Source organism: Necator americanus, chromosome I (assembly GCF_031761385.1).
Source record: "Necator americanus strain Aroian chromosome I, whole genome shotgun sequence".
Classification (NCBI taxonomy): Eukaryota; Metazoa; Nematoda; class Chromadorea; order Rhabditida; family Ancylostomatidae; genus Necator; species Necator americanus.
In genome coordinates this window covers 34575166-34601283 of record NC_087371.1, presented here as the reverse complement: position 1 = coordinate 34601283, position 26118 = coordinate 34575166, and the positions used below count along the sequence as shown (strand labels likewise).

Below are 26118 nucleotides of genomic sequence, written 5' to 3'. Positions count from 1 at the left end.
ATGCAGATTCTCACGGTTCTGCAGACAGCGTTGCTCGCCGCAGCTGTGGCCGCCAAAACTGTCAACACGAGTACTCTTTTCAAAGATAACATTGTAACAACAGCTCTCGGCCAGATTCGAGGCGTCACACAGGTTTGTCGACCCTGATTGTGTACGAAGAGAGAGGTCAGCAAATAAGGAAGGATTTTTGCAGTATTTTAAAAAACAACGCGTCACTGCCTTCCTCGGAGTTCGCTATGCTTTTCCGCCGCTTAGAAAACGACGATTTACCGAGCCGGTGATAATCCGTTCTTGGGCGGGTTAGTCTAAAATGTCACTTTTACGTTATTTATTTCAATTTCTTCAACGTCACGTTAAGGAAACAAAACGTTAAGGAAAAAAAAGTAGCATTTAATACACTTTCCGCTTTTTGCATCTGATTAAGTTCGTACAAAAGAAGTCAGAGGTGCTCGTCAAACTTCCCATGTGTATGGAAGGCATCAAATTGGGCATGAAAAATCTAAAAAAGAACAAAATACACACGATGTAGAAAGAGCTGGAAAACCGCTACTCGTCGCATATGAACATGTTGGTTGCGGATTATAGTAATAAAAAACCTTAATCGTTCCACAAACGACTATTGTGGAAATCTAGTGGATATGTTAGCAAAAATTCAGCAACTCAAGAATTTTGAAGTGGATGATAGAGCAGATACGATTGCTTCTTTTTCGTTGGGTCGCACTTATAATAGCTCAGGCCAACCTCTGTAATCTATAGGACTTCGCATAGAATCCAACTATTCATTGATATTCCATATCCTACGAGGCTTTACGTCTCGTTTAGACTTTAGATTTACCTATGTTTGGCGATAAAGAGTAAGTGTTGCGTAGAAGAGTAACATTACAAGCTACTTCTAACTATTTGACCTATCAAATTATGGGTTTTTAGCGATTTGCGAGAGGCGAACTTATCTCTCTCTTTTTAATATTTGGAGTAATTCCGCCAACTAACTGCTATATTTTCTTCCACTGGTAGCTATGAGGCCCAACGGTTAACGTAGGACCTTCTTTGTTGGGCGGATAAGGCGCTTGATACACAAGGTTGTTATAAAGGATTATAACAACCTTGTGTACGGCTTAAAAAAAACAAACCCTAAAGAACAACCCTAAAGAAAACAATTATTAACTGCTATAGTTATTCGTGGGGCAGGTGTGGCGCAGTCGGTTAGAGGTCCATTGCAGCCACACGGTCGAGGGTTCGAATCCGCCCCAGTGCTCACCAAGCCTTTCATCCCTCCGGGGTCGGTAAATTGGTACCAGTCTTGTCTGGGAGGATAAAAACACTGACTTGACCATCGGCTGGCCCCCGTAAGTCATTGTATAGGCCAACACGCGTTCCAAAACCTCAACGATCACGAATTCCAGTAAGACGCGTTGGCGCATCCCAAGTAGATTGATACACCAGTGACTTTATCCTTTATCCTATAGTTATTCGTTAGTGCCCAGAGCGCACATGTATACTCGGGCACAGTTGCTCGAGCGCCCTCCTCCCATCTTCCCAACACATCTTAACTGCTACGTTCCACCACCTCGCCGCTTATGCAGCTGCATCGAGCTTCAAATTGTTTTTACCCGTCTACATATCATTAAATCTATGTACGTATCTCCAATAGCAGCAGGGCCACCACCTAACAGATTGCAATCAGACCTACAAACGTCATCCCATATTGTGCATTGCGAGCATCAGAATGTCAATACGTACAGGAATGAGGAGATCAGCGCTGCAGACGATCTCCACCCTTCATGCATTTTTTTCATCATTTTCATCTGTATGTCCTGTATTGATCCGAACAATTCGGCATACATTGGAAAAAATAATATTCTCCATGTACGACTTTCGATAAACCTCGGCACGTTGATATTTCAACAATTGATTTCATTAATTGAGGCGGACACTAGGGTTGTTACAATCTTTTGTTCCTGGTTAACGTTTCGATATAGGCGATATTGCCGAAACGTTAGCCAAGAATAAAGGATTGTAACAACCTTTGTGTCCGGCTCAATTAAAGAAATCAATTGTTGAAAAAATAATAAATATTGTTCGGAATATAAGAGAATATCTAAATGAGATGAAACACACGAACGTAGCGATCCTTCCTGGAACTGATCCAAGACATTGCCGTGAAAATGCTCTTTTCTGCATAGCGACCACGTTCCCATTGTGAAAACCCAAAGTTATAGCTCGCAGAACTTTGGTGATATTTAAGATAAACATTTAAATTTTAAAAATGAAGAGTGCATAACCGTGACCGACGAGCTGGCGCCGCATTAGGACCTTTACGGGTTTTGATCTACGCGGTCGTATCCGGATGGCATCGTAATCAATATTAATGTGTCGCGTAAAGATCTATCAAACGACGGTCTGCCATGAATATCAGGACAACCCGGCTACTTAGGTAAGCGCGATAGTTTCAACAGTTTTGGTCCATAGTTCCGGATTTGATCTCTCGACGGATGATATCTTGCTCTGGATGAGGGATATTTTACATTTTTTTCTTGAGAGAGGATATTTCAAAAATGTTCCAATTTTCAATGCTTTGATGAAAGCAACGACGCCGAAGCCATACCACGGCTGATGCTCTGCTTCACATTTATAAATTTCAGAAAATTAAAAATCTGTAACTCCTGAAAGTGGTATCTTCTGGAAACACTTTCGAGAAACGGATGTGTTTTGTGTTGAATTTCGAGAATTTGACAAAGTTTGAAAATTTTGATCCGATGCCACAAATCCCTGGAAACGTGCGGTTTATTTAGTCAGCGCTGAATACGATAACACTAATGAGTGCATCGTAGGAGGAGAGATTAATGGTACCTTGTTATCCTCTTGTTTAAGCCGAAAAAATTGAAATTTACCAAACCACTAAAAACTGCCAAATCGAAAATAATTGCATCAGACATCGAAATCTATTTGAAGTTGTTTTTCTATACAATCGCTGATAGTGCGTGAAAGAGAACATAGAAAAATTAAAAAATAAAATAAAATAGAAAAAATTCTTTGTCGTAGCTCTACAAATTAGGTGCATGGAATCATTATTCATCTGTTGTACTTTCACGAAACGGCAACACTCTAAATTAACATACTTAAATGATAAATGTACAAGTTTTACCCTCCCTCTAGGTCCAAAAGTGGATCTCTTTGGGATTTAAGCATTATTTCAAGGCGCAGTGTGCACATAGTCCAGGCATAGCATGAATAGCGTAGAGGAAGACTATCTCTGGAACGTAGGAGGCACGAAGGGTCCCATTGTACGGTGGCGGCTCGTAATCAACGAATCGAAGCAACTTTTGTTGTTAACAACCTGAAATATCGGGATTCAACAACGAGCGATACATCCAGTTCATCCTCATTAGTCTGTCGTACTCTGCTTGCGTACCCCTACAGTATGACATATTTGGTCTTTATACCATAAACGTACAGTTGACCGTTGGTTTGAAGTGTCATCGGATCTTAGCTTGTTTTCTTCAGGGCCTACAGAAAGCTCTTGTTGATTTTTTCTTGCAGTTTCTGGTTTTGTTCGTTAATTTCATTTTGAGTTCAGGTGTGTTGAATGCTACAAGACTTGCTGAGGCTTGCTACCTTACCAAAGATACAACATTTCCGGGCTTTTATGGAGCAGAGATGTGGAATCCAAAAAATGTATGTTTTATGCTTGAATTTCAGATTGGAAAAGCTATCTCGAAGAGCGAAAAAACTACAAAATATCGAAATGAAGGGAAAAAACAAGCAAGGAATTAAAATTAGCGTTTGAATTTTCAAAAATGGCACTATATCCCTCAATAATTTCACTACTATTTCTTTTATCACTTGCCCTTTTTCGTCGTCAAGATGTTGATGAAAAATCTATGGATTCATCTATATTTATCATCCACAATTTACTTTACTCATGAAAAAAAAATAAAAATGCTAATAAATTGAGAGAACCCTTCTGAGTTAACTTTAATTTTTTAGACCTTATTTAAACTCCAACCTCAGACTAAATTTCACATGCTTGGTTTCATTAAGGATACTGAAGAAATACCTCAGCGTAGTTGATGGGAAAAAGAGAAAAATTAGAACGCTTAGAGGGATTTCTCTACAAAGAAGGCCACAAGGTCTTCTTCGTGGATTTTTTTTTTGGAACCATAAAATTTCAGTTCTTCAAAGTCGCTTTCTCCGGAAACACTCTCACTCGGAAACCGGAACATAGATTTCATTTAAAGTTAACAACTAAAAAACAAAAACAGTTGTTGAAACACAATTCGCAAAAAAAATCTTGAGTGAACTTTTCATTTTTTTATTACAGAAATATCTCTCAATCAAATAGTTGTACATTTTTGAAAGTATATTCACGTTCATTTCTCAGGGCATAACCGAGGACTGCCTAAAAATGAATATTTGGGTACCAGAGAAACATAATGGTAGCGTTATGGTATGGATCTTCGGCGGTGGTAAGTCACTACTGCTGCTGATCAGAAGCTGGTTCAAGGTTTTCTGGTCACCGTTTTCCATAAATCGTTTCAACCAGATGAATCTGCTGAGTTTTTTTCATCTCCTTCATTCAGGCTTCTTCAGTGGCTCACCATCGTTGGATCTTTACAATGGGACAGCGTTGGCAGTCATGAAACAAACCATTATTGTGAATATAAACTATCGGTACGGTTATTATCGACTATTTCCGCTCGTTCAACAGAAATTAGGGAAGTAGTGCCTGTGCAATTAGAAACTTTTTTCCCGTAAACATTAGTTGAAGACACTTACAGGAAGTACTTAATCTGTGAACGTTGTGAAGAATTTGCACTGTTGACGTCATCCAGGTGTTCCAAACGGTATGCAGTAAAACTGAGATTTTTGAGTACGCAGTAAAGCTAAGATGACATCTCGTCAGAGATCTCGTTTAGCAAAGTGGCCTTGTATGGTAGCCAGCCAAACTAAGTAAAAATAATTCGTTCTGGGTCTGGGAAAAGGATCTCGCGTGAGGATTTCTCACCTTCTGTCGCAGGAGAATGACCTGCCAACCCACCACTCCTCATGCTTTATAGGGCCAGCCTTGTTGTGTAAAATTTCAGGCTAAATTCTAGTGAACTCTGTTCCACCTTGTTCTTTTTTCTGTTTTATGGCATACCTTCAGGCGTTTGAATAAATAAATGAATGAATAAATAAATAAATAGAACTAATATCTCTCGAGCTGCCACATATTCTTCATTAAAGGCATCACACCACGAATCTGAAGTTGTGCAGATTTCCGGTGGAGTATTCGTATACGGGATAGAAGACTATGGAGAAGGGGGTGATTCCGTCCATTTCTTCCTAATTGCCGTAAAAAACGGCCCAGAAGATGCGGCGCCGCACAAGGCTGGTGCGCTCCAGTCCAACTCTTTGTAGAAAATAGTGCGTCAGAACGCCTGAAGCTGTATCTTCCGGGCGGTTTTTTACGGCAATTAGGAAAAAATGGACGGAATCACCCCCCTCTCCGTAGTCTCCCATCCCATATACGAATACTCCTCCTGAAATCCGTATCACCTCAGATTCGTGGAGTGATGCCTTTAACGGTATTGTCAGTGCTGGTAAAGGAGTTCATTCCGAAGGGACTCCGACTGCGCCCCGACACTTACCTCAATTAATCGCAATGGTCCGAATAACTTGTTAGTCGGTAGTTCGGTTTGAGATCCACTGTATGTATCCACTATGTGTGTTCGAAACCGCCCCAGTGCCAATCAAGCCCTCCATCTCTCCGTGGAAATATCGATGAATTGGCACCAGACTTGCCCTGGAGGAGAGAAACACTGACTTGATTATCGGCTGGCTCCCGCAAGTCATTGTACAGGCCAACACACGCTCCAGAACCTCAACGATTACGAACTGCAGTAAGACGCGTGGGCGCATCTCAATGATCTTATCTTTCATCCTTGCGACCATTCTAGGATCTTGCCTGGACATATTATTTTCCCAGTCCTGGTAGTGACCAGATATTAATTCTCGTCCGTGATCACTTCAACACATTCAACTTCACAACAAAATGCTCTACGGAGCGCTATGCAGCTTCTAATATTAAAGATAAATAGATAGATAATGTAATAATAATAACGATAATAGTGATAAATGTATGATAAGACAATAGATAGATAATGTAATCGGAAAAAAAAACTTGTCATGAGGATAAGGCAACAAAAAACGCGCATTATTTTTGTATGAACCTACTATAATAATGTTCTTAGCGGAACAATGCAAACAGTGGGAGTAATTTCCCAATAATCTACAGTAATATGTAATTTCACAATAATTTATACGATGTGAAATATTCTGAATAGATCACTAGCAATCGCTGTATCCCAAAAACTAACTGCATAGATCTATTATGAAGTGTGTTCCTGGAATATTTTAGGCTGGGCGCTTTCGGATTTCTTTACCTGGGTGAAATGTCGTCTGCACCAGGAAATATGGGTTTACTAGACCAACAAGTTGCCTTGAGATGGGTGCACGAAAATATAGGTGAGGGAATGCACTATTAAAGGCGAAAAAGCTCTCTTAACGTTACGATTGTAGCTTCATTTGGTGGTGATCCGTCAAAAGTTACTCTGTTCGGTGAATCAGCCGGTTCCGCGTCAGTAACGGCTCATCTAGCGGCGCCGTATAGTTATCCGTACTTCAGTCGAATTATTGGGAATGTGAGTTAAGTCAGTATCAGCTCAGCTCATGCGTACCTGAAAAGTGCTCTTTTTTTTTGTAGAGCGGATCGATAATGAACAGTTGGGCCACGAAAACCCCCGAGGCGATGTTCAACCTGTCTATGAAACTCGCTGAGCGTGTAAATTGTACCAAGAAAGGATTCGATGGGGATGCTGTGCATTTATGTTTAACGTCTCTTCCAGCAAGTGTTATTCAAGTAAGACACGTTTTCCGAGATTTCCTCTCTACTGGACTCCTAGTGAAGCAGTTCGTTCTGTTAAATAAAATTTGAAGTTAGCTGAGCTATTACAGCTATTATTTTCTGACAGGGCTTCTTCGCCGAATACCTCAGATAGGGCACGATGAGATTCAGCAGCCGATTTGCCTTGCTTCAACTCGTACCACATGCAAGCTCGCATTCTAAATTTTTGGTCAAGCATTTCCTAAACTTTTTTTTCTTAAAAAAAACAAAGTAGACATAGACAAAAATATATCAAAAGATGCACAATAAAAATCTCTTTCTAATAGACAAAAATTGTTTTAAAAAATCTTCTATAGTAGAAGAGAAATAAATGGACAAATTCAACGCGCATTTCTTTCCGAACAACCTAATATTTCTCCTTATGTATTTCTCTAATTCTCTATTTCTCTAATTAAGGATCTTATTCCAATCTACTTAAAGCGGACCCATCGATTTTCGAGACAGCTTTGCAATTTCAGAAAACAGCTTATGAGCTGCTCACAACAACTAAAAAACAACCTGGACTGCTAGTTGATTCCTTCATTTTTGTTGACGTTTTCTTCTGGTTTAAGGCAAGAAGGCAAGAAAAGTATGATGAAAAGGTGAAAAGCGAATGCGAACTAAACACGGCCCACTTCTTTTCCGTTCCCGATATCTATGTATTATTCTAAGATGATGAGAAAAAACAGTTAAAATGTTTTAGTATCAGAATTTTATTAAGGGAATGTAACAGAGAATATAACAAAAAAGTGGTAAAAACAAAATAATAATAAATAAATAAATAATAAAAAGACTTGCTCAGAAAATAATTACAATTGATAAGATGAATGTATGTTCCAGGGAATAACCTTGATCCCTCTCTCTTTTTAGAAGGCAGCCGATGAAGTGACATCCGAAACAAGCCTTCCGATGACTTTTGGATTCGTACCCATCAGTGCCGATCGAAATTTCTTCAAGGTTACATCTATCAGTGCTTACTCGCATGTAACATGAAGACACGCTGTTTGTAGGGAAATGTATTCGACCGTTTACGAAATGGAAATATCAAGAAAAATGTGGACGTCATACTCGGCACCGTAAAAGACGAAGGGACCTATTGGTTACCGTACTATTTGAGTGAATATGGGTTCTCGTTCAATCACACACTCCCACCCAATGGTCGAAGGAACAAAGCGATGATAACGAGGTGACCTCCTTGAACTTCTACCATTTTCTTCATTGAAACGCAGTATTTCAGGACGCAATACCGGAAGTCGATCCAAACATTCATGCCTTATTTTGGGGAATCACCACTTGTTGAGAATGCACTTTTATACACATATGAGAACGTGTCGAACCGAGCAGATATGGAGTAGGTCCTATTTTTACGTTATACGTAGAAAGAAATATTCTGGGTCATTTATGTTTGTAATAAGAAAGGAGTTATAATATAATATGATATTATATATATATATTTACACATAAGAGAAATTCTACATCAGCTCATGTTAAGATCCCGCTGCAAAATCCCGCTCCCATGTCACGGTGACTGTGCCCCAATCAACCCTCGCAGTATCTTATAGGATATTAAAGGCATCACCCCACGAATCTGAGGTGGTATGAATTTTAGGTGGAGTATTCGTATATGGGATAGTAGATTAGGGAGAGGTGGGTGATTCCGTCCATTTCTTCTTAATTGCCGTAAAAAATGGCCCTGAAGATACGGCTTCGAGCGTTCCGGCGCGCTATTTTTCACAACGAGTTCGATTAGAGCGCGCCAGCCTTGTGCACGCGCCGCGTCTTTACAAGAATGAACACCTTTAGGTGCCTATAGAACACAAAAACATGACGGGGCCAATTTTGAAACTAATGTCCAAATCTCAGCGCACGAAAATCGCTAGCGGAGTTTTGGATCCAGGCCAAAAACCCCAAAGTGAACAAATGGATAACGGAAAACTCGCACCATAATTCGGATGGCTATTCTCATCTGAATGAGACATCATTCGCCCTCGTGATCGATCGTTCAGCGGTCACTGCTAGGCGTGTCCAGTCCAAGCCGTAAGGAGTCGGTATGTCAGTGGTTGAAAAAGTAGCCTTAAAGTTTTTTTGTTCAGTTGTGGATTTGGTAGCTGCGATTGTGAACTGATTTGACGATTTCAGGCTCTGGAGAAGGCGATTTCGCCAAGACCTTAGCCATTGAAATTCTCTAACAACCTCGCCTACAGATTATTAAAAATAAGCAGGACATCACTACGAGAGCAGTGCTGATTCCGTGATTTTTTTTTCTTCAGGCTGAACTTACGTGATGGTGTGGGACGATTCATCGGCGACTACTTCTTCACCTGCGATGTCATCGATTTCGCTGATGTAATCTCAGGCATCATTGAAGGACCTGTGTACATGTATTATCTAACTATGAGGTAAGTCAGGACAAAGTAGAGAGCTTAGTAGAGTAGACATGATGTACATAATTATTGATTGACCGTGTGGGCATAATTATTCCTAGATCGTCAGCGAATCCATGGCCAAAATGGATGGGAGTAATGCACGGGTATGAAATAGAATACGAGTTCGGACAACCAATTTTAAGGCCCGAGCTTTATGATCAGGTGAGAAGATTTATTCGCTTAATCTTCTTTCAAAACATGAGAGCAAACAAACAAAAACATGAACTCTATAAAAGTGCAAGACACATTTTCTTCCTCTTTTCTTCTGTTAGAAAAAAAAACAATAACAAGAAAACAAAGGCATAATTTCCAGAATCGCCTGAAGACCGAACGAAGTTTCTCAAAATATGTCATGCGGTTATGGATGAATTTCGCCAATACCGGGTAAAACAATATTGAATGAGGTCAATTTCGTGTGAGAACCATGCATGACTGATAGTTTCTTCCTAAATATCCAGCAATCCCGAGAAACGATGGCCGAAGTACAATGTAAAAGGACGGAAAACACTTGTGCTTGGCGAAAAATCCACGAATGCCACACCAAAGATCATTTTCGATGTTGATGGACCAAACTGTAGACTTCTCGAAGAGGCAAAATCTTATGCTGGTAACGGTACGGTATAAGGTTGCTTGGTTTTGGTTGGTTTCTTGCTTACTAAGCAGAAAACGTTCTTTTATCAAACCTACGACGCGATGTTTATCAACTACTACTAAGGAAGTGTAAGGAAAAGCATAAAAACGTGGTGTAGTGCTCTTCAGTATAACCGCACTAGAATTGTATTAATTGTATTTTTATTTTATTTTATTTTTCTTATTAATTTTTTTATTCTATTTTACTAATTTTAACTTTATTACGTATTAACTCCAACCCCTTCCCGAAAAGTTTCGACAGATATCATCAGGTCACCGTTTTCCAAGATATCAGACAATCGTCGGCATTTTCTCGGAAATAATTTTTTTTTCGCAAAAATGTCAATTTTTTTGTTATTTTGAGGATGGTTAAAGGCATCACCCCACGAATCTGAGGTGGTGCAGATTTCAGGTGGAGTATTCGTATACGGGATGGGAGACTACGGAGAGGGAGGTAATTCCGTCCATTTCTTGCTAATTGCCGTAAAAAACGACCCGGAAGATGCGGCGCCGCACAAGACTGGCGCGCTCCAATCGAACCTCTTGTACAAAATGGTGCGCCAAAACGAATGAAGCCGTATCTTCCGGGCCGTTTTTTACGGCAATTAGGAAGAAATGGACGGAATCACCACCTCTCCGTAGTCTCTCATCCTGTATACGATTACTCCACCTGAAATCCGTACCACCTCAGATTCGTGGAGTGATGCCTTCAAGTGTTTTTAATGCTATTATTGCATCAGCGACGCGTAGACCTTCGACTAGAAGTCCCCAGTCAGTCAAGTCAGATAGTCATAGAGGTGATAGTGGCACAGGATTGTGCTGTAATTATTGTTCATGTTGTTTCTATTACGAAACCGTACCTGAGTGTATCTGTATGAATGTTTTGACCCAAATTTAAAAAAAATGCCTTCAAAAATTCCCCTATTTCGCCATAATCTTAATTGCGCGGCCTTATTGCTGCTAACAGAAACAAATAAGAGTATAGTCGGGTCAAAACGACATGAAGCACGGACATTTGCGCAAGCGGCTACGCTCGAAGCGGAGCGGTGGAGCGTAGCGGTTCGGATCGTGTAAGGATCCTCGCTACCGCCACCCACCTCTGCAGTTCGCCATGATCCCACCTCGATTCCAACCGCTGTCTCCACCGCACCGCTTCCGAGCGCGGTCACTTACGTAACGGTCCGTGCTTCATGTCGTTTTGACCCAACTATAAATTCAGACATTCGATAATTCTGTGCTAGGTGATAATTTCGTTCTAGTACAGTGGAGCCAGGTTTCGGACCTTCTTCCATTCATATTGGATAAAATGTGGGCGTTTTAATGCAAAACTCGCTCTGCTCCTGATCGAATCCTCTGGGGCGACAAACTTAGATTCTTCGCCTGTTGACCAGGCACGGCAGAGGACTGACGATGAGAAACAACGGAAAGAAAAAAAAAGAGAAATAGAAAGATGTTTAAGAAACATGTGGTCTTGTTATCTCTGTATTGTTTCAGGATTTACTTTGAAGAAGTACATCGAAGGCGGCAAAGTGAAGAAATAAAAGACCTAAGAAGTCCTTCTCGTTGTTTTCCAATAAAGACATTTTTGTTCACGTTCGCTAGTTGGTCCTGTATAATATACACAATGGATCGTTTTGTGATGTGTTGTGTGTAAAAATCAACAAATGTTTCGAGGTTAGGACTACTGCAAATGACGGCAAAACAATAAAAATTGTTTAGGCATATGTGGATTTCAAATTTAGTTACTGTTAGTGGATCTGCTCAAATAATGACATGTACACGCACGCAGTGATGTCAGAAGGTCGTTCTGTAACCAAAATCCATTCAACCCGCCCACCACTTTTAACAATATCAATGAAATTTTCTTTTGGAAGTCTTTTTGGAAGGAAGAATTTTCTGGATGAAACCTAAAAAACCTTCTTTCTTGGTTTTTTGATGTAGTCAAAAATCGCTACTCCACCTCCAGCAAATAGAATCCTGAAGGTGATGAAACAATGCCCTAAATGAATAACGAATGAAATGAAAAATGAATAAAATGAATGAATGACAGACACTACTAACATAGCTTTTGTTTCCATTCATAAACTTAGCGCGGAAAAAAAATAAACCAAAGATGTGGAATTTCCTAACTTCCGCAACTTCTAACAACATTTCAGCAATAATTCTATATTCTTTCTATTTTTATTTTATTTTTTTAATTTAATTTTATTCTTTTTCTATTATTATTTTATTCTATAATTTCACTTTGGTTACATTAGCAACGAATCCACATTAACCACAATTGACTGGATGTTCTACTTCAGAAATCCTGAATTATCCTGAATTTTTGTACACATGAGAACATTTGTTTAAATTCTAAAAACTATTAGAATGATGATCGATTGGCAGAAATCAGTTACCCACTATGAAACAGCGAGGTGAATACTCGGTTTAAAGTACAGGAATATGGTATGCGACGTAGTATCCAAATCCACAAACAGTCGAACAGTACAGTAATTCATACACTTGAAACATTTCGATTAGATTCTCCTTTGCAGCGAAATTCACTGAATCAATTCCCATTCATTCATTGATTCCTAGGAAAAAAAGTTACACGAAATTCTCTCAATGTTTAACTGTTACAGGATAGTCAAATAGTGAGGGTCGAGCAAAAAAAAGACATTGTCTATCATAATTCTCTATTCATTGAATAATTTGTGTTCACCTTAGTCCTCCATCAAAATGCTTCCTCTCTATATAAGCCAGTATTTTAGAAGATCATCGCTCACTTTTCCTCTGCCGCAAAACAGTTCACCTATTTGAGTCATTATTTATTTATATTTATTTTTTATTTATTTACAAGTTCCGCTGGTGTGCAGGAACGCACCACGAAATGGAGGGGGGGGGGGAATCTCACGGTTCTGCAAACAGCGCTGTTTGCTACAGTTGTGGACACCGGTACTATCGATACATCCGAGGTGTTGCGCAGATTTGAAGACAAAAATTGTATACAGAGAGAGAGAGGAGAGAGAGGAGAGAAAGAGGAGAGAGAGAGATAAGCAAGTAAGGTATGATCTCTGTACGACTTTAAAGGCGAAATAAGGTCAAATAGTGAGTGTCCTGCGAAGAAAATCTTTATCTACCAAAACCCTCCATCTACAGAATAGTTTTCATATAGTGTATACAGAGATAGTGTTCCATCAAAATAATTCCTCTCTATATGTGAACGAATATTTTGAGTCAACATCGCACTCCTCTCGAACATGACAACATAGACCACCTATCTGCTCCAGATGCAGATTCTCACGGTTCTGCACACAGCGCTGCTCGCTACAGCTGTGGCCGGCAACACTATCAACACAACTACTCTTTTCAGCAGAAATACCGTAATAACAAATCTCGGCAAGATCCAAGGCGTCGCGCAGGTATGCAGACCCTAATTGTGTGTGCGGAGAGAGCAGTCAACAGCGAACAAAAAATGATTTTTGCAGATTTTTGATGGGAAACGCGTCACTGCGTTTCTCGGAGTGCCCTATGCTGGACCGCCGATAAATAAGCGACGATTTACCGAGCCAGTGATGATCCGTCCATGGGCAGGTTAGTCTAACAGATCACAAAATATACTGTGAACATCACTTGACCGATGTCCTGAAGTGCATTCGGATCTTAGCCTGTTTTCCAGTACGGATCCTTCGTTTACTTTCTTTTTGAAGTTTTTTTTTGTTGGTGAGGTTTCAGTTTATTTCGTTGATTTCTATTTGAATTCAGGTGTGTTGGATGCTACAAAGCCATCTCCAGCCTGTTACCTTACCATGGACGCAACATTTCCGAATTTTACTGGAGCAGAGATGTGGAATCCGCAAAATGTTTGTTTTACGCATGAATTTCGAGGTAGTAGAGGCTAATAAATCGAACAGTTGAGATGATTGAAACGTAGAGAAAAGAAGAGGAAGGAAAAGACTCAGCTAAATTTTTAACTTCCCAAAAATTATAGTTATATTCCTCGATGGTTTCGTTAGTATTTCTTCCACCATTCGCTCGTTAACTAATTCAGGGTGATGATAAAAACTCAGTGGGATTCCTGTAAATGTTTTTGTTTGAAAATGAAGCAAAAGGAGAGTAGAGAAACAATACTTTCGAATTGGCCATTTTTACCAGAGCTTGAGCTCCCACCTCAAAGGAACAGTTCTGGCTCGAGGAAGTATCTGAAGATTCGGATAATTTCTTCCAGAAGGCCTTTTTGGTAGAGAGATTTTATTCCCAGCGTCAAATTTCAGTTCTTCAAAGTGCTTGCTTCTGCTTTGTTTTATCACGATTTTAATCTGGATTTCATTTAATTTACTACAGGTGTTAGACCAAAAATCCTAGAATTCACCCTGAATGAGCTTTTGATGGCATTCTTACTACAGAAATCTCTGCCAACCAAATATTTGTAGTTTTTTTTTGAAGTATAGTTACGAATATTTCTCAGGGCATAACCGAGGACTGCCTAAAAATGAATATCTGGGTACCAGAGAAACATAACGGTAGCGTTATGGTATGGATCTTCGGAGGTGGTAAGTCACTTCAAGGTTTTCTGGTCACCTTTTTCCAAAAATCGTTTCAACCGGATGAAGCTGCTGAGTTGGTGTCATTTCCTTCGTTCAGGCTTCTTCAGCGGTTCACCATCGTTGGATCTTTACAATGGGACAGCGTTGGCAGTCTTGAAAGAAACCATTGTTGTGAATATAAACTATCGGTACGGTCATTATCTGGCACTTCCATTCCACGACAAAAATACAGTTGGTGATACTTGTTCAGCTAGAGGTTCCTCTTCCGTAAACGTTACAATGAAATTCATGCGGATGTCTAATTATTTTTTCTTAGAAAATTTTATAGAAAATGACCTCTATCCTATCTACTTTCTCTTGCTTCGTCTTCTTTTACGGGACCATTGCGACTAGTCTAGCTTCTATCCAGAACAAGACACGGCTATACCTGCAAGACGCGGCCATACCTGGCTGTACATTTAAATCTACAGCGAATCAGTGCAATCAATATGTATAATTTTACAATGAACCATATCTGGGCTCGGATTGCAGGGATGAGTGGTGCTAGTGAGGCCTCACTTCAATCCAACCTCGTTCCAGAGCAGCGCTTTGAGCGCAGCTACTTACGCTTCAGATCCTTTTCACTAAACCATATTTCGCAGTGCCGTAAACAATAAGAAACATTTTTTTGAGATCACTAGAAATCGCTAAATTCAAAAAATTAGTTGCATAAACTTACTACAGTAGCGTTTCTGAAACATTTCAGGCTGGGCGCTTTCGGATTTCTTTACCTGGGTGAAATGTCGTCTGCACCAGGAAATATGGGTTTACTAGACCAACAAGTTGCCTTGAGATGGGTGCACGAAAATATAGGTGAGGGAATGCACTATTAAAGGCAAAGAAGCTCTCTTAACGCCATGGTTATAGGTTCATTTGGTGGTGATCCGTCAAAAGTTACTCTGTTCGGTGAATCAGCCGGTTCCGCGTCAGTAACGGCTCATCTAGCGGCGCCGTATAGTTATCCGTACTTCAGTCGAATTATTGGGAATGTGAGTTAAGTCAGTATCAGCCCAGCTCATGCGTACCTGAAAAGTGCTCCTATTTTTTGTAGAGCGGATCGATAATGAACAGTTGGGCCACGAAAACCCCCGAGGCGATGTTCAACCTGTCTATGAAACTCGCTGAGCGTGTAAATTGTACCAAGAAAGGATTCGATGAGGATGCTGTGCATTTATGTTTAACGTCTCTTCCAGCAAGTGTTATTCAAGTAAGACGCGTTTTCCGAGATTTCCTCTCTACTGGACTCCTAGTGAAGCAGTTCGTTCGCTGGCTAAACAAAATTTGAAGTTAGCTGAGCTATTTGTCTTTTTATCGTATTCCTCTAATTAACGATGTTACTACAGTAAACTTGTAAGGGGTACATTGATGCTCGAAATAGAAGTCACTTTCGTAAAATCTGAATTTATCAAGGAAAAACCACCCTTTCTGCTGCTCACAACAGGTGAAAAATCACCTGGATGCTGATTGCTGATTTTATTCTTTCTGATTTTATTCTTTCTGTAGGACTACATTTCTGGTTTAGTCTGTCAGCAAAAGTATGAAAAGTTAAAACTTATCCGAACCTAAAGTCCTAGGACAGCAATTAAGAAAAAAAACAAACAAACACAGCCCAGCATGAACTTCTTTCACGACCTCCACGTCCACTTTCAAGGAGGCAGCCGACAATGTGACGTACGAAACAAGCCTTCCGATGACTTTTGGATTCGTACCCATCAGTGCTGATCGGAATTTCTTCAAGGTTACATCTGTCTGTGCTTATTCGTATGTGATATGTAGCCACGCTGTTTGTAGGGAGATGTTTTCGATCGTCTGCGAGATGGAAAAATCAAGAAAAATGTGGACGTTATACTTGGTACCGTAAAAGACGAAGGAACCTATTGGTTACCGTACTATTTGAGTGAATATGGATTCTCGTTCAATCATACACTCCCTGCCAATGATTCAAAGAACGAAGCGCTGATAACGAGGTGACCTCTCCCCCCACCTTGAACATCTCTTATTATTAGTTGTTGAAAGACCGTATTTCAGGACGCAATACCGGAAGTCGATCCAAACATTCATGCCGTATTTTGAGGGATCACCTCTTGTTGAGAATGCACTTTTATACAGATATCAAAACTTTTCGAACAATGCAACTATGGAGTAAGTCCTATTTCTAGATTATATGCAGCGGTCAACTCTGGGTTATTCCATGCTTGAAAGAAAGAAAGATTCCTGTTGCGTTATTCATTCCAGAAATTAAACTAGTAACACATTCCGATCGAGCCTTCTAAGTCTTTATATTTCCCTTTCTTTTGGCAGTGTTTATATTTACGTTTGTACACGCATCCCTATGCTGGAGCACACCATTACATCATCATAGGAGCGTCGCGATGGGACCCTGTCTTAGTTTTGCTGCTCGCTTACTCCGATGTAGACGCATCAGACTGGCTGCTCCTCTAACAACGCTCTCAGTCCCTTGCCAGGAATTGAACCGCAGGGACTGTAATAACCATGACTCTGAGCATTCTATAGCTGCACATCACATTCTCAAGTTTTTACGAATTCTAATGGAAACATTAAAGTGGTTTTTCTGGTGTTGACTTGGTTCCTACACAGAAAAACGAGTTTTCGTGAATTTACAAACATCACTATGAGAGCAGAGCTGTTCCCATGATGTCTGCCACGGAGAAAAATTACGAAAAAAGAAATTTTATTCAGTCAGAAGTTACGCGACGGTGTTGGACAATTTATCGGCGACTACTTCTTCACCTGTAGTGTCATTGATTTCGCTGATGTAATCTCACGCATCATTAAAGGGCCTGTGTACATGTATTATCTAACTATGAGGTAAGTCAGGACACAGTAGAAAGCTTAGTAGAGTAGACATGATGTACATAATTATTGATTGACCGTGCGGACATAATTATTCCTAGATCGACAGCAAATCCATGGCCAAAATGGATGGGAGTAATGCACGGGTATGAAATAGAATACGAGTTCGGACAACCCTTTTTGAGGCCAGAACTCTATGACAAGGTGAGACACATAGATTTCCTTATTCTTCTTTCAAAAAAAAAAACAAGGGCAAACAAAAAAAACATGAGCTTTAGAAAAATGAAAAGGGCATTTGCTTCCCTTTTTCTTCTCTAAGAAAAAAACATAACTTCCAGGATTACTTAGAGACCGAGCAACGTTTCTCAAAATATGTCATGCGGTTATGGATGAATTTCGCCAACACCGGGTAAAACAATAATTGAATGAGGTCAACTCCGTGTAAAAAAACATGACTGACATTTCTTCTTCTCAATATTCCAGTGTTCCCGGAAAATCATGGCCGAAGTACGATGTAAATGGACGGAAAACACTTGTGCTCGGTGAAAAGTCTACGAATCGTACACGAGATATCATTTTCGATGTTGATGGACCAAACTGTAGACTCCTCGAAGAGGCAAAAGCTCATGCTGGTCACGGTACGATGCATGGTTGATTTTCCACTTACTAAGCAGGAAACTTTCTTCCAAACTTACATGTTGGTCAACTAATAACAAGAGTTTAAAAAAAAAACCATGAAAGGCAGTGTAGGGCTTTGCAGTATAGCTGGTCTGGAATTGTCTTTTTAAGCACTAGCTCCTGGTCTTTTCCGGAAAATTCCGTTTATAAAATATCGAGCGGCACATCAGCGTTCCCTCGAAAAACCTCTCTTGACACAAAAATAACAAAAAATGTGCGTGGAATTGGAATCGAGGTGGGACCGTGGTGAACTGCAGAGATGGGTGGCGGTAGCAAAGATCCATACACGATCCCAACCACCATTTCTTGCATTACTGCAATAGGCGCTCAGCCCGCAAGCACTTTTCAAATCGATTATTAGAACTCAGGAGATGAATTGAGTCCAGTTTCAGCATTTTCTTCCAAGGAGGTTACCGTAATTGTAATTAGCATGTGACAAGACAGACAATATTCAATTCCCTGCATACCCTTAGTACCGCTGGGAAAAAATAAGCTTAAGGTTAATGGACCAAGGCGTAATTTTCTGCAAAGCGAAAATTTTATCCAAGTACACAGTACCAGCTTTCCAGCCTTTTTTGATTTGTAATGAATAAAATTTTTCGGCGCTCTCACGGAAAACATCATTGCTGTATGCTCTGTTCGTGTTCTTGACCTCTGGACCAAAAAATGTAAGTTCTTCACGAACGGACACAACAGAGGACCGTGAAGCCGTTCATGAAGAAATATTTGGTTGCCATAGGGTTTCTTACCATGCGAATTTGGGGTGTGAACTCTGTGAATTCGTGTCTGACGAGAGGAGAGGAGGGCAAGTTACCACATCGTATTGTAATAGAGTATGACTACTATTGGTGATGTGGAAAGAAAGTCTTTGACAAGAAAACAACAGAAAGAAGATATTAGAAAAATATTTAGAGGATATTTTTACTAGTAATTCTCTATTTGCTTTCAGGATTCACTTTGAAGAAGTACATCGAAAGGAAACTGAAGAAGCAAAAAACTTAACAAGTGCTCTTTGTTGAAGTTTTCAATGAAATGATGTTATTTTCGTTAATTAGCATAATATTTGTAAAGTATGTACAACGAGAAAGAAATGTGAAAATGAAAAGTGGCAGATATAAAGCTACAAAAAAGTAGCACGGTGTTGAAACATGTATCGAAACGAAATCGTGCTTGAAAAAAAAATGAAACGTGCCCACAATGTGCCGCATCGAAAGGAGAGGTAGATCTAATTCATTTTTTCCCTAACGTTGACAAACAAAAAAAACTCTGCGAACAAGTGAACGAAACAGTTACAGGTTAAAGGCATCACTCCACGAATCTGAGGTGGTACGGATTTCAGGTGGAGTATTCTTATACGGGATGGGAGACCATGGAGGGGGGGGGGGGAGGGGGTGATTCCGTCCATTTCTTCCTGATTGCCGTAAAAAACGGCCCGGAAGATACGGCTTCAGGCGTTCTGGCGCACTATTTTCTACAAGGAGTTGGACTGGAGCGCGCCAGCCTTTTGCGGCGCCGCATCTTCTGGGCCGTTTTTTACGGGAATTAGGAAGAAATGGACAGAATCACCTCCTTCTTCATAGTCTCCCATCCCGTATACGAATACTCCATCTGAAATCTGCATCACCTCAAATTCGTGGGGTGATGCCTTTAAGTCAATTCGTGTCTTATTAAACAGTAATGAAGTTGCATAATTACTCTAATCAGGATAAGCAACGAGGTGGTAGTCAGTCTGCTTCAACGTCTACATTACCTGCAATCTTTTCTGTGTAGAACTCACTAAGAAACTAACGTTAGAAAATCACTTGGATGTCATAAAAAGAAGATAGAAGTGTTCAGTGTTAAAGCTTGTCCTCTTTCAGACGTCAGCTCGAATCAGCTCCAACACTTTTGAGGGTCCCGTCTCTCGAAAAGTTCTTTGAAAATGTTTTGCTATAGTGTGCCTACGAGGTTTTTAGATGGAACCTTTATTTGCCTGACGTTTCGGCTTTTTCGCCGTCTTCAGAGGCCTAAATAGAGGATGACTGGAACAGTGCTACGTTTATCCCGTCAAGTGCCACACCTCCCTGGGTCAGTGTTTCGATAATCGTTCAGGGTAGTGAAAACAGAAACCTATCTACATTGAAAATGGTTGAAAACAATGAGAATTACAATGAAAATTCTTTGAAAACTCTGTACATAATGTTATAGGATACAATGCAAGAAACTTTTATCCTTATAACACAAAAATACATAAAAATAATAAAAAATAATAAAAAAAATAATAAAAAATAAAAAGTAATAAAAAAAAATAATAATAAAGTAAAAAATAATAAAAGTGACGTAGCTTCAAAACAACATAACTATATACAACGCAACGCTAATTATAACACAATAACACTATGCACGACACAAAGAAGGTAAGTTGTATGGTATGAAATTAAGCTTAAAGCGCGAAAATGCTATTGCATGCAAATTGAGACAAAATGCAAATTGAGACATGCAAGAGAATACCGAAATAGAAGGAGATCCCACTTATTGCCGGTCCCTATGTACTGAGCACTGGGAGCCGGTCCCTCTATACTGGCTGGTTGTGTGGAAGCTACAACCGGAAAGCACCCGCGGCGATATTCTCGTAATCGTGCCGAGTGGAAAAGTCGTGCGCACGCACCACATTTAGAAAAAAGTTGTAAATTTCTCTTCTTCAACATAATCTACGGAGAGCCGGTGCAAAACAATGCAAACAAAGATCTATTTTGAAGCGATATCAAGTCGAAATGATAGCCGGTAGCTGAGGCGGAGAACTTTATCATTTTCTTAATTTGACCTTTTTTAAATTTATATAGGCTCTTCGGTCATTTGTTTTGCGTTTAGAGTGTTTTTTTTTTTCAGGATTCCTTGATAAACGTGTAGGAAATGAACTAATAAGTACTAGCCAATTGAGAATAAACTGCAATAATAAGTGCCCGAATCTTCATTTCTATGAACAAGAGGGTTGAAAAAGAAAAAAATCAGTTGGAAAAGGTTTGGGAAATGAAAATGAGGAATATTAGCGCGAAACGAAGAGAGAAGGAATTGTTGCGGTTGAATAGAATGCTGTCGTTACAAAGAAAAATAGAACTGAATCGCAGAGCAAACAGCGGAGACGCAGGGGAATTTGCCAGTTTAGTGACTAGGATCTCTTTATCTCTATTTTTTAATTTTCAGATCTTAAAAATTTAGCGCTTCCGAGACCTTAGACTGCACATGTGAATACGGTACTGAGACTTCTGAGACAGAACTATCAATTTTCTCTCTTTTTTGATGCAATATTTTAAAAGAGAGTTAATAGAATCAGTTGACAATCATCTCCTTTCTTGCGTGCAGCTTCACGCTGCCCCCATGATGTCGATCAGAGCAATCCAGCTGAAATTGTTGTATGTGAAGTGCTTATGCCATACTGAAAGTGAATCTAACACTCCTTTGCACAAGATCTCACGCAATTTTTTTTTAATCGTGGGCAGTGATGTGGAGTGCTTTCCTTAAATTGATTACTACTGCTGTAATGATCCTGAATTATAAGAGGCGGCTCAACTTAAGCAAAAATAAAACAACACTGCTCTTATCCAGCAATCTACAGCTACATCTCTAGTTTTTTGCCGTGGATTCCCTCACCACGTCACTCTCGTGATATGTTGCCTTTAACAATGTCGTGTGTTGCTTAAAGGCATCACCCCACGAATCTGAGGTGGAGCAGATTTCAGGTAGAGTATTCTTATAAGGCATAGTAGATTATGGAGAGGTGGGTGATTCCGTCCAATTCTTCCTAATTGCCGTAAAAAACGGCCAGAAGATGCGGCGCCGCACAAGGCTGGCGCGCTCCACTCGAATTCCTTGTAGAAAATAGTGCGCCAGACGCCCGAAGTCGTATCTTCCGGGCCGTTTTTTACGGTAATTAGGAAGAAATGGATGGACTATCACCCCCGCCCCCCTTCCCCCCTTCCCATAATCTTCTATCCCGTATACGAATACTCCACCTTAAATCAGAGATACCATCAACATTTGCGATGTAGGTAGGATTGCGTGACGACTTCAGATCCCAACTTTACCCTTTGCCTCTCCCCTTTGTCACCAACATTGTTACGTCGATTCTCTCCTAAATTATTTGTCTTTTCCATCCGGATGAAGCGGAAAAACAACTGTGTACCAATAAAATATTTTCAGAATGAGTTTCTACGCTTCGCTTCTCTTTGTTGTAACAATGGCGATGGTTTCCTTCGTTGCTTTCACTGCACCCAATCCATCACCTTGGAATGGAATTCCCGGTTAAGTACCTCTTAGCAATAGATATATACAGCAATGGATATCAGTTTGGTTGTGAAATATAACAAATTGCAAAGAATTGTGTGGATTCTCATGCTGAAGCAATTCATCTACACGATTACGGTGACTTTTTTTGATGAGGCTCTATAGTGAGAGAAGAGCTCCGTCACGACATAGCAAGTGTGAATAACCATCTCATGCTTAGACACCACTTCTGTGATCGTGAGCTCTCATTTAAAAAAGTTTTTTAAAGTAAATAAGAAAATAGAGCGAAAGATCGGGTGACGCACAATGTAGTGCTCATGACACTGAAGAGAAAGTTTTGAAAAGTGAACGAAAAAAATCTCTAAGTAGATCGTCAGAAGAACACAGAAGCCAGCCAAAGCAGGTTGTTTTGATTTTGAGTTTAGCGAAAAACTCTAAATCTAAACTTACGACTCGCCATCAAGTTCTTTTATTATTATTGCAAATAGTCGATTCGCCTACTTCCATTCTTCTCTGGTCAATATTAGAACTGCTTCCGAACAATGCTGCGCAAATACTCTTGTGTTTTCTTTTATGTGACTACATCTGCATGCTAGTTGCAAGCTAGTCACTTTACACACACGCAGTTCACCTAGAAATTTAGGGAAAGACAGTCGTCTTTCCCGCCGTTCGATTTTCGGCGTCGTCGCCTTTGTCAGAGCTTGGAAAATCAGATCATTTCCCACAAGCCCTTTTAAATGCTTCATCCAGAACAAGTCATCATTCCATAAGAAGCTAAATCCAAAAAAAAAACCGAAAGAATTGTTGTGCTTACCTAAGCAGTCGAGTTGCACTGAGATTAGGGGACCTCGGGCGGGTGTAGTGTAGCGGTTAGAGGTTCCCCTTCCTGACCGGGCTTTCGAACCCGCCCTAGCGCTCACCAAGCCTTTCACACCTCTGGGGTCGACAAATCGGTACCAGACTTGTCTGGGAGGATAAAAACACTGACTTGATCATCCGCTGGCCATCACAACTCATTGTACAGGGCCAGTTACACGTTCTTGAACCTCAAACGATTCTGAATTGAAATGAACGTGGGGACGGATCCCAAGCGGATTGATTAACGCCGAAACTTTATCCTTATCCTTATCCCTTATTAGCAGACCCCTTCGGGATAAGGAAGGCGATGACGCCGATACGTTTAAACGAATTCAATTCTCGATAATAGACTTATTTTTTTCAAATTTTAATTGGATTTTTCCAAGTTTTTCCCATTCTAAACTAACCATCACTAATCGCACCTTCAAGCATCCATCCATCTAAAAGTAGGTCATATTTCAGAAAAAAAGCTGGTTTATCAATTTTTGGAGATTTTAATTTATAAAACAATGTTATAGTTGTATGACTAACATTATCAAAAATTCGTTCCTTCACAGTCCTACATGGTAGAAATCTGTGCCCGCTACTGTGATTATTAATATTACATTAAGCGCTGCGTTCGTTGCTACATTATTGTTCTATATGATTTCTATCAGCTGTACAAATAGATTACGTTAGAAAATTGCGTCCGGATTCTGTTTCAATTTTGGTTATGCGGTGCTGCAATCAAAAACAATGAGAGACATCAAAAATCCGCTAAGGGCTGCTAGAAATCGCTGAGTGGAGATTTAGATTTGAAGTAGTGTACATCAAGCACCAGTTAATCATAAGAGAAATCGTAATGAAAAAAAAGAAACGAATTACAATCAAGATTATAATAATGAGAAATGACAATAACGTGGGTAGCTGAACTAGATGGACCTGAGAAGATATCACTGATCCTTGACCGCTGCGCAGCTGGATGCGGCGCGTGCAAAATGGTGGCGCGTTGCAACTGAAATAATCTTAAAGGCGCCACCCCACGAATTTGGGGTGCTGCGGGTTTTAGGTGGGTTATGCCTATATAGGGTCGTAGATTATGGAGCGGAAGGTGATTCCGTCCATTTCTTCCTAACTGCCGTAAAAAAGGCCCGTAGGATGCGGATTCAAGCGTTCGGGGCGTGATTTTCCACAACGAGTTCGATTGGAGCGCGCCAGCGGTTGTGCACGTGCTGCATCTTCCGGGCCGTTTTTTTTACGGCAATTAGGAAAAAATGGACGAAATCACCTTCCTCCCCATAGTCTACGACCCCGTATAGGCTTCACCCACCTGAAACTCGCACCACCCGAGATTCGTGGGGTGTTGTCTTTAAAAAACGTCACCCTCCACGCCGTTTTTTTTTACGACGATCAGAAAGAAACCAGCGGATCCATCCCTGATCCCACAATCTACAACCCTAACTCCAGATTTCCCTGCTGACGTCCTTCACAACGTCAGATTCATGATATGCGTCTTTTAAATTAGAGATCCACAGGTTCTAAAATAAAAGCGTTAGGAACACTAATTAAAACAAAAAAGGCAAAGAGAGGAAATACAATGAAAATCACTTTGCAGACTTTTTAATTCAGCCTTTTTTTGCATCAGATTCATCCTCAAATTCATTAGTGTTGCACAGTTATTAGCATGGGAGGACAGATGCGCATATCGACAAATGCAGCAATTTTTACAGCTGTAGTGACATTGTGGTTAGAAATTATTCCATCAATATTCGCCATCTAAAAAGATCCCGCTTCTTCCAGAAACATGAAAGATAATGTTCTTGGCTGGGATTAATCAATCCGATCCGATGGAATGTGTCCTTCACCTCAATTCAGTTAATGATGATCCTTTGATGTTAATGAACGCGTGTCTAGCCTATACAGTGGACCTACGGAGGCTAGCCGATATGTCAAGTCAGTGTTTTTATCCTCCCAGACAAGTCTGTATAAAATTCATCGACCCCGCAGTGATGAAAGGCTTGGTTTCCACTAGTGCGGTTTCAAACTCCCGACCATGTGGCTAGAACGGACCTCTAACCGACTGCGCCACACCCGCCACACCCGCCCCACCGTAAACAATATGGAACATTTTTTTTAAGTTCACTAGAAAACGCTAAATTCCAAAAGTTAGCTGCATAAACGTACGTTTTTGAAACATTTCAGGCTGGGCGCTTTCGGATTTCTTTACCTGGGTGACTGGTCGCCTGCGCCAGGAAATATGGGCTTACTAGACCAACAAGTTGCATTGCGATGGGTGCATAAACATATAAGTGAGCAATGCACCATTAAAGGCAAAGAAGCTCTCTTAACGCTACAGTTGTAGGTTCATTTGGTGGTGATCCGTCAAAAGTCACTCTATCCCGCAGTGATGAAAGGCTTGGTTTACACCTGGACGGGTTCGAACCATCGATCGTGTAATTACAGTGGAACCTCTTACCGCCTGCGCTACAATCGCCCTACTCAGGAACATATGGCATAATGTATGTTAAAGTACAAAAGATGCAGTGATTAGTCGAGGAGAGGCGGGTTCAAGAAGAATAAAATAACCTTGCAAAACTATTAACATTTCTGATCTGAGTAAACAGTATCGAACATTTTATCCAACAATCACAGGAATATTACACGGATATAAAAGACACGAGAACTTCTCGAGAACACTCATTGCGACAGCGCTCCAATCAGTCCACCACTCATGTAAGTTAACCTTTTTTGAAGCCACCTCTTCACTTGAAATTGTGAAATACATTTGAAAAACATCTAGTTTGTTAAGTTAGAGATGCACAAGTTCTAAAATAAAAACGTTAAGAACATTTATTCAAACAAAATACAAAGAAAGGAAATAAGGTGAGTGTTTTTCCGGCACACTTTTTAATTCAGCCTCTATTTTTGCCTCGATGAAATTCAAAACTATTTAATAGCGTTGTACAGTTATTAGGGT

At 40.2% G+C, this 26118-nt stretch overlaps 3 protein-coding genes across 4 annotated transcripts; all 3 read left to right on the top strand.

Annotated features, from left to right (window-relative positions):
• Nucleotides 1-11522, top strand: RB195_007784 (uncharacterized protein; the record flags this gene model as incomplete). The annotated part of the gene is made up of 16 exons (XM_064181614.1): nt 1-132; nt 194-299; nt 3578-3675; nt 4382-4466; nt 4581-4671; nt 6401-6507; nt 6562-6683; nt 6746-6901; nt 7796-7882; nt 7936-8111; nt 8163-8276; nt 9196-9324; nt 9411-9513; nt 9665-9735; nt 9810-9964; nt 11476-11522. The coding sequence occupies 16 exons, from the start codon at nt 1-3 to the stop codon at nt 11520-11522; spliced, it is 1779 nt and encodes a 592-aa protein (XP_064038392.1).
• A 1731-nt stretch (nt 11523-13253) lies between these two features.
• RB195_007783 (uncharacterized protein) lies at nt 13254-19043 on the top strand (the record flags this gene model as incomplete). The annotated part of the gene is made up of 16 exons (XM_064181613.1): nt 13254-13385; nt 13452-13557; nt 13729-13826; nt 14432-14516; nt 14608-14698; nt 15256-15362; nt 15417-15538; nt 15601-15756; nt 16201-16287; nt 16341-16516; nt 16578-16691; nt 17250-17378; nt 17465-17567; nt 17702-17772; nt 17847-18001; nt 18991-19043. 16 exons carry the CDS (start codon nt 13254-13256, stop codon nt 19041-19043), a joined length of 1785 nt encoding a protein of 594 aa, XP_064038391.1.
• A 5782-nt stretch (nt 19044-24825) lies between these two features.
• RB195_007782 (uncharacterized protein) lies at nt 24826-25883 on the top strand (the record flags this gene model as incomplete). 2 transcript variants are annotated; one of them, XM_064181612.1, is made up of 5 exons in its annotated part: nt 24826-24887; nt 25344-25450; nt 25504-25576; nt 25645-25660; nt 25794-25883. In XM_064181612.1, the coding sequence occupies 5 exons, from the start codon at nt 24826-24828 to the stop codon at nt 25881-25883; spliced, it is 348 nt and encodes a 115-aa protein (XP_064038389.1). The 2 variants fall into 2 exon arrangements, with proteins under 2 accessions (XP_064038389.1, XP_064038390.1); XM_064181611.1 differs by lacking the exons at nt 25645-25660; nt 25794-25883 and having other exon boundaries at nt 25504-25598.
• Nucleotides 25884-26118: the final 235 nt, after the last annotated feature.